This window comes from Leucoraja erinacea, chromosome 15 (genome assembly GCF_028641065.1).
Source record: "Leucoraja erinacea ecotype New England chromosome 15, Leri_hhj_1, whole genome shotgun sequence".
NCBI lineage: Eukaryota > Metazoa > Chordata > Chondrichthyes > Rajiformes > Rajidae > Leucoraja > Leucoraja erinaceus.
This window is the reverse complement of record NC_073391.1, coordinates 31774020-31790339: the sequence shown is the minus strand read 5'-3', so window position 1 is coordinate 31790339 and position 16320 is coordinate 31774020. Positions and strand designations below refer to the sequence as shown.

General features: G+C 44.7%; 1 protein-coding gene across 1 annotated transcript in view; it reads right to left on the bottom strand.

Moving 5' to 3' along the window:
- The window catches only part of hpse2 (heparanase 2), a 145331-nt gene that overhangs the window by 125858 nt on the left and 3153 nt on the right, over positions 1 to 16320 (bottom strand). Inside the window, exon 3 of the mRNA XM_055647039.1 lies at positions 15640 to 15801. Within this exon, the coding sequence (XP_055503014.1) occupies positions 15640 to 15801 (162 nt within the window). The remainder of the gene's footprint in view (positions 1 to 15639; positions 15802 to 16320) is intronic.

Genomic DNA, 16320 nt, shown 5'->3' with positions numbered 1-16320 from the left:
AGCCAGTTTAATCATTTATTCTAGCAATTTAATCTCATTAGAAAACCTACATAAAAGTGGTTTTACACGTTCAAGTTGCGGTCAGGAGATAACGATTTTAAAAAAAATAGATGTTTCTGTCCCCTTGTTCCCAGCCTGCGGGGTGGTACCGTTAATTATGATGTTCCAGCCAACTGCAACATGAGCTGAAATTAGATTGTGAAATAGGCTACTGTTGCTCTGCAGTGAATTTGACGATAGAGTGCTTCCAATGTACGAAGCAGTAATGAGGATATTGCACTTGACAGAAAGTTTACTCCACTTGCAAGCTTAGGTCAGTTTAGTCGAGTTTCTTGTCACGTGTACTGAGGTAGCTCAGTAACGTGAAAAGCTTTCGTTGCGAGCTAACCAGTCGGCGGAAAGACAATACATGATTACAATCGAGCCGTCCACACTGTACAGATACATGATAAATGGAATAACGAGAATAACGTTTTGTGCAAGATAACGTCCAGTAAAGTCCAAACAAAGGTTGGCTGAGGGTTTGTAATGAGGCAGATAGTAGCTCAGGACTGCTCTCCAGTTGTTGGTAAGATGATTCAGTTGCCTGACAACAGCTGGGAAGAAACTATCCTTGAATTAAGAGGTAATCATTTTCACACTTCTGTACCTTTTGCCCAAAGGGAGAGAGAAGAGACCGCAGTGCGACTCACAGTTTACTGCCGTTAAACGACAGATGCTCTAAATGAATCACTGTCATCATGATTAAGTAGGCACAGTGATGCAGCAGTAGAGTTGCTGCCTTACAGCGCCAGATACCCGAGTTTGATCCTGACTATGGGTGCTGTCTGTACGGAATTTGTATGTTCCCCCTGTGACTGCAGGGGATTCCTTCAGGTGCTCTGGTTTCCTCCCACACTCAAGGCACACAGGCTTGTAGATTAATTGGCTTCGGTAAAATTGTATCTAATGTGTAGGATAGTGTTGGTGTACAAGGCGATGTCTGGTTGCCGCGGGCTTGGTGGGCTGGAGGGCCCGTTTCCCCACTGTATCTCCAAAATCTAAACTCTAAACTGATTGATGGATGGATGGATAGAATGAATGAAAGAAAGATACACCGTAGAAACAGACCCTTCAGCCCACCGAGTCAGGTAGCATAGCACAGTAGCCTCATATATTGCAATGTGATGGGTGCGATCTAAAAACAGGAATTGTACTTCTCTAATCCAATCAGTGCCGATTCAGTTCCATGTGGAGTTTGCACGTTCTCCCTATGACCTGGTGGGTTTCCTCCGGGTGCTTCACTTTCCTCCCACATCCTAAAGATGTGCAGGTTTGTGGGTTAATTGGCCCTGTGTAAATTGCCCCCTAGTGTGTAGGGCGAATGAGAAAGTGGGATAACAGAGAACTAATATGGACGGATGATCGATGGTTGGCATGGACTGGGTGGGCTGAATGGCCGGTTTCCATGCTGTACCACTAAACTGAAGTTTGCTCTGCTACCTCAGGCCCCACTGTAGCGTTCCTTCATCCTTCTCCAATAAATCAGATACGGTTTAAGCTGCATCAAAATTCTTAAGCTACAAAATTCTTAAGGGGTTGGACAGGCTAGATGCAGGAAGATTGTTCCCGATGTTGGGGGAGTCCAGGACAAGGGGGGGGGTGTCACAGTTTAAGGATAAAGGGGAAATCCTTTAGGACCGAGATGAGAAAAACATTTTTCACACAGAGAGTGATGAATCTCTGGAACTCTCTGCCACAGAAGGTAGTTGAGGTTTGTTCATTGACTATATTTAAGAGGGAGTTTGATGTGGCCCTTGTGGCTGAAGGGATCAGGGGGTATGGAGAGAAGGCAGGTACGGGATACTGTTGGATGATCAGCCATGATCATATTGAATGGCGGTGCAGGCTCGAAGGGCCGAATGGCCTACTGCTGCACCTATTTTTTCTATTATCAAAGCAGGAGCTTCATAAAATATCTTTACACGAACAGCATGAAAATCAAGTAACTCCTGCATTCCCTCCTCTCTCTCTCTCTGCTTCCCCACCCCAGCTGTCCTACCAGCTCCACTGGTCGCATCCTTGTGTCCCTCTTGTTATCACTACCTTCCCCAGCCAACAATGGGCTATTGTGGGCTCCACCCTTCCTGAGGTTATCTGTTGCCGGCCCTGATTTGTTCTGGCTTTTTCTCTCCTCCAGTTTATCCCCCCCCCACCCCCCAGCCGACCTGCTGAGTTACAACAACACTTTGCATCTATTTTTGATATAAACCAGCATCTGCGGTTCTTTTTCATCAGAGATGCTGCCGGACCCGCTGAGTTACTCCAACATTTTATGTCTATCTTTACATGACCATTCTATTAAAGTTATTGAAACCCGGCTCATATAAAAATCATTACAGGTTCAATGTGCCTGCTGTTATCATCACTATTAACTCCAGCTGGGCATTTCCTTAAGAATAATAACCTCTTGGGCATTCTGTAAACAGGAACCTTTGTCTCAAAAGATGACATAAACAGTGAGAGCAATTCTTGACAGGTTTATAGATCAACTGTATTCATCTAAATCCCAAAGCAAAAATGGCTGTGGTAATAACTCCCATACACCCATTATTTCAGCCTTATTCTGCAGACCCCAAATCTCCACAGTTTTTCTCCTGTTATGTACTATGTTTACATATTCTGTTGTGCTGCAGCAAGTAAGAATTCCATTGTCCTATCTGGGACATGTGACAATAAACACTCTTGACTCTGAGTTTAGTTTATTATCACCTGCACCAAGGGCCAGTAAATTGCTTTTGTTGCATGCTAACCAGTCTGCGAACATGATGACAATCGTGCCATCCATAGTTCACAGATACATATTAAAGGGAATAATGTTAAGTGCAAGATACGGTCAGTAAAGTCTGGTCAAATATAGTCCGCAGGTCTCCAGTGAGGTAGATAGTATTACTGGACTGCTCTCTATTTGTTGATAGGATGATTCAGTTGCCTGATAACAGCTGGGAGCTGGGAGGAAACTGTGCCTGAATCTGGAGATGTGCATTTTCATACTTCTATACCTTTTGCCCAATGGGAGAGGGGAGAAGAGGGAGTGGCGAGAAGAGGGAGTGGCCAGGGTGCGACTTGTCGTTGATTGTGCTGGTGGCCTTGCTTTGGCAGCGCGAGGTGTAAATGAAGTCAAAGGGCAGGAGGTCGGTTTGTGTGATGATCTGATCGTCAGATTGAGACCATCAGATTGAGTGATCGCTTTGCGAAGCACCGACCTTCAAGCCGCGAGAGTGTTCCCTAAACTTTCAGTCGCCTGCCCCTTTAAGTCGCATCCCAGTCGGAGTTCCCTAGGACTTCCTGCTCTGCTGCTACAAACCCCACTGTAAGCTTGAGGAACAGCACCACGTTTTAAGTCTGAAGAAGGCTCCCAACCTCAAATGTGTAGGAAGGTATTGCAGATGCTGGTTTACACCGAAGATAGACACAAAATGCTGGTGTAACTGAAGAAGGGTCTCAACCTGAAATGTCGCCCATTCCTTCTATCCAGACATGCTGCCTGTCCCGCTGTGGTACTCCAGCATTTTGTGTCTATCCCGACCCGAAATATCACCTATCCATGATCTCCAGAGATGCTGCTTGACTCACTGAGGTACTCCAGTATTTTGAGCGTTTATTTTTAGTAAACCAGCTTCTGCAGTTCTTTATTTCTACATTCTTCCTTATTTTAATTGATAAATTGAAAGATTTAGCTGCTGGAGGAGGTACTTGAGGCAGGTACTAACAAAGAGTTTAAGAACCATTTATACAGGTACATGAATAGGGCAGGTTTAGAGGGATGTGGGCCAAAGACAGGCAGGTGGGACATGTTGGTCGGTGTGGGCAAGTTAGGCCTTTGGCCTTGTTTCCACACTGTACGACTCCATGACTCTTTCCAGTTTATAAAACAACCCATCAGATTAAGGAATTTAAGAATATCCTTTAAGAACATCCAGGGCGTAACTAGCTGGTGGAACCAACAAGATTATTGATTAATTGATAGATACAGCATGGAAACAGGCCATTCAGCCCACCAAGACCACACCGACCATGATACTAGTATTATTTTATTCCACTTTCGCATCCACTCCTTGCACATTATGGGCCAAGTAGCCAACAGACTCGCACATCTTTGGGATGTGGGAGAAAACTGGGGCTCCCAGAGGAAACCCACGGGGTCACAGGGAGAACATGCAAACGCCACAAGGACCGCACCCGAAGTCAGGATCTAAACAGGGTCTCTGGCGCTGTGTGGCAGCAGCTCTACCAGCTGTGCTGCCCTAATCTTAGTTCTGAAATTTTGACCAGCCCCAGCCTCTGTAGCTCATTTTGAGAGAAAGTCCAAGGATCCCAGTCCCACTTTGCGTGAAGAAGTGTCCTGACATCGCCACTGAATGATCTGGCTCTCGTTTTAAGGTTGTGCCCCATAGTTCAGGACTCCCCACCAGAGGAAATCATTTTCTTTATTACCCTATCAAATCCCTTAATCACCTTAAGCACCTCAATTATATCACTCCTTAATCTTCTGCACCCAAGGGAAGCCCAACCTAATCCATACAATCTGTCCCCATAATTGAAACCTTTTAGCCACATTATCATTCTGGTGCATCTGCACTCTGGCCCCAACTCCTCTCCGAGGTTCATGCCCACAACCCAGTGTAAACCTCTAGATGCGATTTAAACAGAGCTTTCAACAACTTACTTTTTACTTTAGAGATACAGCGTGGAAACAGATCCTACGACCCCCTGAATCCGCTTCGCCCTTCGATCACCCGTTCACGCTAGTTCCACATTGTCCCACTTTCTCATTCACTCCCCACACATTAGGGGCAATTTATAGAGGGCCGATTGACCTATAAACCCGTTTTAATGATGTGGGAGGAAACCAGAGCACCCGGGGAAAACCCAGGCAGTCACAGGGAGAACGTGCAAACTCCACACAATCATAATACCCAAGGTCAGGATCTCTGGTGCCGTGAGGCAACGGCTCTAGCTGCCCTAAAGCTTAAAGAAGATTGCAGGCAAGAACCATGTCACTAAAAAGCCCCACACGGTCCCACTCAGAATGTTCAAACTCCAGATACACGCACCCACTCTCACCCACCGCACCCAAGCTCAGGATCAATTCCAGGTTTAGTTTAGGAAGGAACTCCAGATGCTGGTTTAAACAAAAGATAGACACAAAAAGCTGCAGTAACTCAGCGGAAAAAGCAACATCTCTGGAGAGAAGGAATGAAGAAGGGTCTCCACCAGAAATGTGACCCATTCCTCCTCTCCATAGATGCTGACTGTCCCGCTGAGTTACTGCAGCTTTTTGTGTCTATCTCCAGGTTTAGTTTAGTTTAGGGATACAGCATGGAAACAGGTCCTCCTGTCCACCAAGTCTCTGTCAACTAGCTCAGAATGACACCTTAGATGGCACGGAGAAGCTGGGCCAAAGGGCCTGTTTCTGTACTGCATGACTCTATGACTCAGTTATAAACTAACCAGTCAGTCAGTCAATCATACAAAGTTTGTGTCGCCCATTAAGCTGTCTCAGGCCACAAGATGGTAGTTAATACCTAAACTGCGAAAAAGAAAAACACTCATAAAACAAGGCTGTCTTGTCTGAATTTTGGGCTGAGGCACAATAATAGAACATCGAACATAAAAACATTACAGCACAAGATCAGGCCCTTCGATAGACAAAGTCTATGCTGAACACGATGCCAAAATGAACTAATCTTCTTTACCTGCACGTGATCCATATCCCTCCATGTCCATGTGCCTGTCTAAAAGCCTCTTAAATGACACTATCATATCTGCCTCCACCACCACCCCTGGATGCATGTTCAAGGCATCCACAACCCTCCGTGTGAAAAACTTGCCCCACACATCTCCTTTAAACTTCCGCTTGGGTAGCTTACAACCGAAAGGTATGAGCATCAAACTCTCCGATTTTAGGTGACCTTTAACTAATCCGCCACTGACTCCAGCACTTTGTGCCCTATTGTCCTTTAATCCTTTCCCCTCGTACCTTAAAGCAACACCTTCTAGCCCTTGACATTTCTACCTTGGGGGGGGGGGGGGGGGGGGGGGGGGGGGGAGATGGGTCTTGGCTGTCGAACTTATCTGTGCCTCGAATAATTTTCTATATACTTCTATTATGTCACCCCTCAACATCCAGCATTATGGGTAGGGGGTAAAGTGAGAAGCCTTGGAAATGGCAGGGCATTTCATTCACAGTAGTAAGGTCCCTTGTGCAATAGGAAAGCATTCAGCAGCAGAATCAACATGAAAGACAGATGTCTGTTGATGCAAATGTCTAGATCATTTCTCATCCCTGTCACTTCTGGAGTTATTTGGTGGGCCTCCCCAGTGGAAGCTTATGTTTTGCCATTTGACCTTGATATGCCTTGATTGATCTTGTGTGATTTATTGGTGATTATGACCTTTCCCTTTTACGGGATCACAATTACATTGTTTAATTATGACATCTCGGGTCATTACGCTGTTGAAAGAAAACGATGGCACGTAAAAGCTTTATACTTTCAGACATATGTTTTTCATTCTCTTAACCCTTCGCCCTCATCAATTCTTTACTTTTGTTCAAAAAAAAAAACCATTGCTCTCAAATAACTGCCTTTAGAGGGCAAAGAAACTCCCTAAATGGATGAATGCAAATTAAGTGTGGATGTGGGTTCAAAGAGCGATCGTTACAATTTACAACACCCATGTGGAGGGAGAAATTGTGGAAAATAAAATTCCTTTTTATACGCTCGTATGATCTTGCAGCTGTGCATGTCAGAATCTGCCACATCACCAGCGAGTATGCCTGCGCGATTAGTAGACTCGTTACGTTTTCCCGGAGTCGTGGCATACATGGCCGACACCATTAAAATGTCCCATCCTACAGTCGTAGAGTCACACCGCGCAGAATCAGGCCCTTTGGCCCAACGTGTCCATGCCGACCAAAATGCCCCACCTATGCAGGTCCCACCTGCCCGCTTTTGGCCATATTCCTCGTAAGCTTTCCTATCCATGTATCTGCACAAATGTCTTTTAAATGTGTGTTATAGTACATGTCTCAACTACCTCCTCTAGCAGATCGTTCCACATACAGTATGTACCAACCCATGAAAAAGGTGTCCATCAGGCTCCTATTAAATCTTTCTCCTTAAACCTATGCCCATTGGCTCTCGATTCCACTACTATGTGTGTTCAGCCTATCAATTCCCCTTGCAATTTTATACACCTCTATAAGATCACCCCTGTTAAAACCGAAAGACAAAGTGCTGGGGTAACTCAGCAGGTCAGTTTAGTTTATTGTCACGTGTACCGAGATACAGCAAAAGGCTTTTGTTGTGTGCCATCCAGGCAGCAGATAGACAATACATGATTACAATCGACCCATTCACAGTGTATTGATACAATCATAAGGGAATAACTTTTAGTGCAAGGTAATGCCAGCAAAGTCTGATCAAGGATAGTCCGAGCGTCACCAAAGAGGTAGATAGTAGTTCAGCACTGCTCTCTGGTAAGGCGATTCAGTTGCCTGATAACACCTGGGAAGAAATTGTCCCTGAATCTGGAGGTGCACTTTTTCCACACTTCGAGACCTTTTGCCTGATTGGAGAGGGGAGAGGAGTTCAGGCACCATCTCAGGAGTACATAAATAAAATATGGTTTCGGGTTAGGTCATTTCTTTAGTTTGAACCAAAACATTACTTATCCATGTTCTCCAGAGATGCTGCCTGATCTGCTGAATTACTCCAGCACTTGGTGTCTTTTTTTTGTAAACCAGCAACAGCATTTCCTTGTTTAAGAAGGAACTGCAGATGCTGGAAAATCGAAGGTAGACAATAATGCTGGAGAAACTCAGCGGGTGAGGCAAAGAAGGGTTTCGACCCAAATCAGTTGCCCATTTCCTTCGCTCCATAGATGCTGCCTCAACCACTGAGTTCCTCCAGCATTTTTGTCTACCTTCAGCATTTCCTTGTATTTTCAATATTGTTATAGTGCCTGCTTCAACTACCTCCTCTGGCAGCTCGTTCCACATACCACCACTCTCGGGGTGAAAAAGTTGCCCCTCAGGTTCCTATGAAATGGTTCCCCTCTCACCTTAAATCAATGTCCTTTGGTTCTTCATTCCCCTGCTCTGGATTAAAAAAAAAATATCTTAAGAATACAGTCTGTCAGTTTCACCTTGGGTGGCCATAGAAAATGACAAGCAATTTACTTCCACTAATGCTTGTGCAATGATACTCTATTAACTAATGTAACATACAGCCTTTAGTATTTTTAACTTGCAGTATTAAAAATAAATTGTTGTTAATTGGCCTCTGTAAATTCCCCCAAGTATGTAGGGAGTGAATATGAAAGTGGGATAACATGGAATTAGGATGTAGAGAGGAGGTTTCCATTATTGGGAGAGTCTAGGACCAGACTATCTCTGGTCCCAGAGTCTATTATAACCTAATAAAAGGACACATCTTTACAAAGGAGATGAGCAATTTCTTTAGTCAGAGGGTGGTGAATGTGGAATTCATTGTCACAGACGACTGTGGAGGCCAAGTGGGTATTTTTAAGGCAGAGATGACAGATTCTGAATTAGTAAGGGTGCCAAGGGGTTACGGGGAGAAGGCAGGAGAATAGGATACATCGGCCAAGATTGAATGGTGGAATAGACCTGATGGGCCAAATGGCCTACTTCTCCTGCTATGATTTATAAACTTACTAACATGAATTAGTGTGAACAGATGATTGATGGTCAACGTGGACTGGTGCTGAAGTGCCTGTTTCCATGCTGATTTTTTTTTTTTTTTTTTTTTTAAACTCTCAAACTCAGCTTGGCACTGGTCTTAGGAGGCCAAATTGCAGAACAGGTAGAACATGGTACAGGTATGCAAGGTATATCACGAAATCGCTGAAAACTAAGCGTTCCTTTCATTATTAATGTACATTGAAAATAATAAATACCATTGCTTCATTAAGCATGTCAAAAACTAGATGCATTTTGGAAACCAAAATTAAGGAAACATATACAGACACAAAGTGCTGGAATAAGTCAGCTGATCTGGCAGCATTGCTGGAGAACATGGATAGGTGACGTTTTGGGTCGGAACCCTTCTTCAGACTGATTCATACATTCAAAAGCCATAGGAGCAGAAATAGGCCATTTGACCCATCACATTTATTCCGCCATTCAATCATGGATGATCTATCTTTCCTCTCAATCCCACTCCTGCCTTCTCCACACAACCCCCGACAAATCAAGAATCTGCCAATCTCCACCTTAAAAATACCCAATGACCTGGCCTCCAAAGCCATCTGTGGCAATGAATTCCACAGATTCACCACCCTCTGATTAAAGAAATTCCTCCTCCTCCTTTCTAAAGATTCGTAATTTTATTCTGAAGGGCCTGTCCCACATGGGCGTCATTTGCGCAAGGCCGGTAGCGACTGCCACGGGAAAATCGTCTAGCAGTACGACAGTCGCGTTCCAAGTGCTCTTGAGGGCCCCGCTTCTTTTGGGATCCATTTGCGATGTCATTCCTACTTAGTCCGATCTCCGTGGCAAGGATTTTCCCAGTGAAAAATTTTCAAAACTATGCGCGCTTTATACCCGGGTGCTCACATGGTGCGGCGCTCAAATGACGCGCCGACGCCGTACGTGCGGCGCATAGTTATGGACGTTGACGCACGGTGACACATAATAAATTAGCATAGGCAATGTTCGTGCGTCACCATGCGTAACCATGCGTCACCACGCGCTAAACGTACGCCGTCAGTACATCAGCGTGTGCAAGGGATACATCACGCAAGTGGTGCGCAAGGATTTTGAATATTCCAAAATCCTGAGTCGCCGCATGTTACCACGCGTCATTACATACGCCACCACACCTCACCACGTGCAATGCGCGCATCACGCGCTCGTCACGACGCACCAACCAATTTTTAGGATGTTGCGTAAAATGACGCCCAAGTGGGACAGGCCCTTTAGGCTGTGTCCTCTAGTCCTAGACTCTCCCACTAATGGAAACATCGATTGCAGTAGTGGAGGGAAAGAAAGCTAGAAGAATGGAGGGCAGGACAAGGAATGGCAGTCATAGCTGAATCAGAGGGGGAGCAGTAAGGGAGGGTCTCACAGATCTCCTGGAGAGAGGAGAACTTCTTCCAAGTAGACATAGCCTGAGGGCATTTTGCAATAGAAATGTAGAAACAAGAGACTCCAAGTGCTGATTTACCAAGGAATTACACAAAATTCTAGGGTAATTTAACGGATCAGGCAGCATCCCTGGAGAACATGGATAGGTGATGTTTTGGGTTGGGATCCTTCTTCAGACTGATTGCAGGAGTGGGTGGGGAAATAAATTAGGATGAGGGGAGGGGAAGGAAATAAATGATGGTTCCCACATTGGGAGCCTTTGATAACATTGTCAATACTCATGATTTAATCACCACTGGACAGGGATTGGTTATTCATAAGGTTTCCCTTCTTTCTGCCTAAGTGACATTGATGGCAATGTAGGGTTTCAGGAGCCAAGTGAGCATGAAACTATATCCTCCGTACTGTGAACCAAATAGTAACAGTAGGCAAGATGCTTATGTACGAAGGCTGGCAATTTTTTGGGGGTATATCTCAAACTTGCCGCTCAAACCAACAAGCTCCGACCACCCCCATCCCCCTCCCAATTCCTGTCCTGCACCCATCCACAAACCCCATCTCGCCATCATCCATCCCCATCCTCACCCCCAGCCTATCCTACGGCGCATTTCCATCCTGCCCCCATCCCCCTCCCATCCCCACGCCTTCCCATCTTCCCCTCCAGCCCATCCCCATCCCTGTCCTGTCTCCATCCCTATCCTGCTCCTGTTCCTCATTCCCATCCTGCCCCCTGCCCTCTAACCCCATTCCCATCCCCAGCATCATCATCTTCAACCCTCACTCCCCAACCCTCCCTTGTTCAGGAAATAAATCTAATTGTCTCTTAAACCACTTTACATTTAAATAGTTTCACCTGGTAAACTGAAGTAAGAATGTTTTCTATTACAACCTTTCCTAACTCCAAACTTTCTGGCAATATTCTTACGTTTTAAATTCTCTTTATGGCTAAGAATGTTAAGTGAGTTGCTTTAAGATGAAGCACCATTTTAACTCATCTTATAATGCCAGCACACATCTCAGCAGCTTATAATTTGTGAGGTTGACCCGTTAAGGTTAATTCCCAAATGCAAACAATAAATTGGCAATTCGTACGAGGCTAATAGCATTAAGAATCGATTTTGCTCCCTATTAATCTTGGCGTACCCTTTCAGCTCTCCGATAACAGGAACAACAACTTACTTTTTTTAACAACACTCTTAATGTAGTTCTACGTCCCAAGTTGTTTCACAGGAACCACATTAGAAGATGTTACAGCAGATGTCCAAAAGTTTAATGAATGAAGCAAGTTCTTAAAAGGAAAGTCTTAAATAGAAAGAGAGGAACAGAAAGGGCTAGAGAGGAAATTCCTGAGCTTGAGGCCCAGGTAGTTAATAGCATATCTACCAATGATGGAGCTATTAAAGTCAGGGATGTTCAAAACAGGAGAAGCACAGGGATCTCAAAGCAAGAGAAGACTGCAGAGCTGGAGTATACCCAACTCCCCTTTCCCCTAGGTGCCACTCCTTTATATTGCTCGATGTTTGAATAATGTTTTGGCTGCTTAATTTCAATTTAGTTGATTTTAGTTAATTTCAGTTGATTTTAATTTACTTAGTTTTAGTTAATTTTTGTTGATCTTAAGTTTGCTTGATTTTAGTTGAGTTTAATGTGTACCGAGGTGCAATGAAAAGCTTTTAGTTGCGTGCTATCCAGTCAGCATAAAGACCCCATACATGATTATATGAGGATTTAATTTTTGATTGCTCTCTTGATCCAGTTCTTATGTCCAAACATTGCAACAAACACTAAAATTCTTCCAATAAAAACTCTTTGTTTTTGGAAGTTTAATTTAGTGTCACGTGTACTGAGGTACAGTGAAAAGCTTTTTGTTACGTGCTATCCAGTCAGCAGAAAGGCGATGTATACGATTATAATCGAGCCGTCCACAGTGTTTAGATATAGGATAAAGTCCAATTAAAGATAGTCCGAGGGTTTCCATTGAGGTCGATGATTAGTCCTCTGATATCACATCAGAAATGCAGGTACGTTGTGGTGGGAGAGTTAACCGCCCACTGCACATTCCCAGCAGAATGGAGAAAATGAAGGGGGAGCTTTTTCTCCTTAGTTGAAGCAGGTTGTACAGTTTAAACAATAATGTGGCTGCAGAGTCGAGATTGATTAAAATCACATCAAGGTGAGAGTTCACCAGCACAACGTCACTAATGCACTAAAACGCAATTCCTGTTTGGTGAAAATTACCGTATTACCTAGAGTTGAGCTACGACTGATGGAGGAGCAGGAGGAATAGGAACCGGAATGGGTCACACTGCACCTAGGTCCTGCTCTACCGCTCAATACAATGAGATCTTGCGACCAACTCCATTTTCAATTATTTAATGATACATTGTCACATGTACCTAGGTACAGTGAAATGCTCTGTTTTGCATACAAACCAGTAAAACCATACAGCAGACCTCACCTAGGCAGCACACAAGTGTCGCCACATTTCCAGTGCGGACAAATTACAAAAGGTCACCGAACAGTCCTACCTTCTGCATGTTGCCACAGGAGGCAGGTAGTATCGCAATGTTTATGAAACATTTGGACAGGTACATGGATAGACAGGTTTTGAGGGATATAGGCCAAACCAAGGCGGGGGGGGGGGGGGGGGGGGGGGGGGGGGGGGGGGGGGGGGGGACTAGTGTAGACGGGACATGCTGTTTGGAGTGGGTAAGTTGGGCCGAAAGGCCTCTTTCCATGTTGCATAACTCCATGACTATTTGGTCAGAGAAATGAATAGGAAAGGTGTAGAGGGATATGGGCCAAACGATGTAGAAACGTGACTAGCTTCGATGGGGCATCTAGGTCGGCATGGTGAAGGGTTTGTTTCGGTGCTGTACAACTCTATGAATTCACAGTTCCAGCCCAGAAAAACAAAATTGCAAAGTTACAAAGTTAGTTCCCAAGCTTGCAGGGAATGTTATATACTTGCTGCTCCGTTTTGTTAATCCCAGGACTGAGTTACCCTTGCATTTAGTTCCTCTCATAGTTTTTGACTACTTTCTCAAAGCCTACTAGCCATCGAAGTAGCATAATTCTATGTCCATCCCCATGTGTGAATGGTTATCACTTACTTCACACTAGGCTGTTTGATTGATTGAAAGACACAGCATGGATTCAGGCGCTTCAGCCCAGCAAGTCCACACTGACCATCGATCACTCGTTTAAACTCATTCAGTGTTATCCCACTTTCGTGTCCGTTCCCTACCGGGACAATTTTTTTTAAAGTCAGAAGGTGGTGTATCTGTGGAATTCATTGCCACGTATGGCTGTGGAGACCAAGGCATTGGATATTTTTAAAGCCAAGATTGAAAGGTTCTTATGGGTGTCAAAGGTGACAGAGAGCAGGCAGGAGAATGGGGTTGAGAAGAAAAAATAGATGAGCCACGATCAAATCGTAGTAGATGCGATGGGCCGAATGGCCATATTCTGCACCTATGTCTTATGATCATAACTTACAGATGCCAATTACCTACAAGCCTGCACATCTTTAGGATGTGGGAGGAAAGTGGAACATGTTTGCCAACTATAAATTGCTGATTGCTACCAGCATAGACAACAACTCTGTATTAAAAGTAACTTTTCCAGCCCCCTTATGATCAGATCCTTTGTTATTTGAAATTGTGGATAGATTTTATGACAATATTCACCAACACATGACAGTAATATTCTGTAACATCATTATTTAATACTTCAGAGCAGGAGCTATTTAGTACCACTTGCTCTCCATATATAATTATTTAAATATGTTGCAAGGCTAAGTCCCAGTACTTTAAGTGCAGTTAACACAAATGTTTTGCAGATTTCCCAGTTATGTTGACAAACTGCAATTGATCAACAAAGTCATTGTGTTAGTGCAGGGGGGTGGGGGTGGAGGGGGTGGAGACCGATAGATCATTTTAAAACAAAATTACTTTTTGGTTTCACGACTTGTGATCCCAACCTACACCATATACAGATGAACACCACTATATTGAGTTATTTACATACAGGGGGTACACCTCACCTATCTGGTTCATTCTGTGCAACTTACACAAGATACATTAAGTATATTAAATGCAAACTGTAGACCACATTCAAAATGGACATACATGATACTTGTACCAAATATACCCTATGCGCACCAGGACAAATTGTCCTGTCCAATGTAACCTGTACACAGTACACATCAAGCACATTGGTTACAACTACTACACCGCACGCAGCTACAAAACGAGAGGAACAAAACAGCCGCAACAAAGCAAACAGCAGGACGCCACATGCAACGGACGCACCAAATGCAACAGCTGCATCTCATCCCACTAGATGCAGCCGGTGCATCGCCTGCACGGCGGGTTCATCGCATGTCACGACTGCGCCAAATGCAACGGCCACGCTGCTTGCAACTGGGACACCTCACGCAATGGCCACACGACGCACACACCGGCTGCATCCCGAGCATTTGCTTCACAAGCTATTTAGGCTAAATTTCAAATGTTTCAAATTACTTCTTCCCCCTTCCACTCCGCCACCTTCAAAGTAATGCAGAAAACCTGGAGGAAATTTTTTAAACCATGGCATTAAGCTTTTACTTGTAAAAATTGTCATAAGCCATCTGATTTGTAGGTGATTTGCTCTGACTTAATGATCACACCCGGTGCAACATATATAATTGGATACCACGGGATCGAGTTCTTTAGACACACCTGGTTCGCCACATTTAACTAGTTCACACTGTGCAGCTAATACAACATACATTAAGTGCATTGAATGGAAATTCACACCACAATCGTGGTACATTGGACGGCAAAATATACGCCGTCTGCACCCAATGAAATGGTGTCGAATGTAACTTTGCACAACCAGAAATCATAGTTCAACTAACAAAATCCTAATTCCTTTACAGTCGTTGAGAGGGTTCGTGTTGGGAGTGGTGGTAGAAAAGGCAATGGGTTCAGCGCGGAAATCTTTAACACATTCAACGTACAAAGCCGACATAGCCGTCTCGCTGTCGCTCCACTCAAAGTTCTCCCCAACACGAACTAAAATTGTATTCAAATGGTCCCCATCTCCCGGCTATCAGCCCGGCCCACGCTGTTATTCATATTCATAGGTTAAATGAGCAGAACTAGGCAATTTGGCCCATCAAGTCTACTCCGCCATCCAACCATGACTGGTCTATCTTTCCCTCTCAACCACTTTCTCCTGCCTTCTCCTCGTAACCCCTGACACCCGTACTAATCAAACATCTGTAAATCTCTGCCTTATAAATATCACATTGACTTGGCCCCCGCCGCCTTCTGTGGCAATGAATTCCACCGATTCACCACACTCTGACCAAGTAAATTGCTCAATTTCTAAACGTAGGTCCTCCTATTCTGAGACTGTGGCCTCTGGTCCTAGACTCTCCCACTAGTGGAAACATCCTCTCCACTTCCACTCTATCCAGTCCTTTCACCCTGGTCTACCTGTTATTGTGATGTTGCTGTAGGTGTTGGAGAAATGTTCTTTGATCAGGACGATCTGCATCTGTGACGCTTTCTCTCTCTGCAGTTCCAGCATGATGTCCGGGTGCTGCGCAATTTTACAACCCTTCTGTTTGTCCATGGCGATGTCGCTTCGAACAATGTCTGGAATCGTAAACAAAATGCTCTTAACCATGCGAAATATAGGGTAGACAGCCAGAACCTCTCCCAGGATGGAAATATCAAATAATAGCGGGCGTCGCTTTAAGGTGAGAGGGGCCACGGAGGGTTTAAAGGAGAGGTGCGGAGCAACATGTTTTACACACTGGGTGGGTGCCTGGAGCTGCTGCAGGGGGTGGTGGTGGAGGCAGATGCCAGTGGCGTTTAAGAAGCTCTTAGATAGGCACACGGATAGGCGGGGAGTAGTGGGATATAGATTATGTATAGGCACGTGAGATTATTTTGGCATCACGTTCGGCACAGACATTGTGGGCCGAAGGGCCTGTTCCTGTACTGCACTGTGCTATGGACGTTCTCGTCATTTGTAATAGACAATAGGTGCACGAGTAGGCCATTCGGCCCTTCGAGAGAACACCGCCATTCAATGTGATCGTGGCTGTTCATCCCCAATCATACGGTCTGAAGAAGGGTTTCGGCTCGAAACGTTGCCTATTTCCTTCGCTC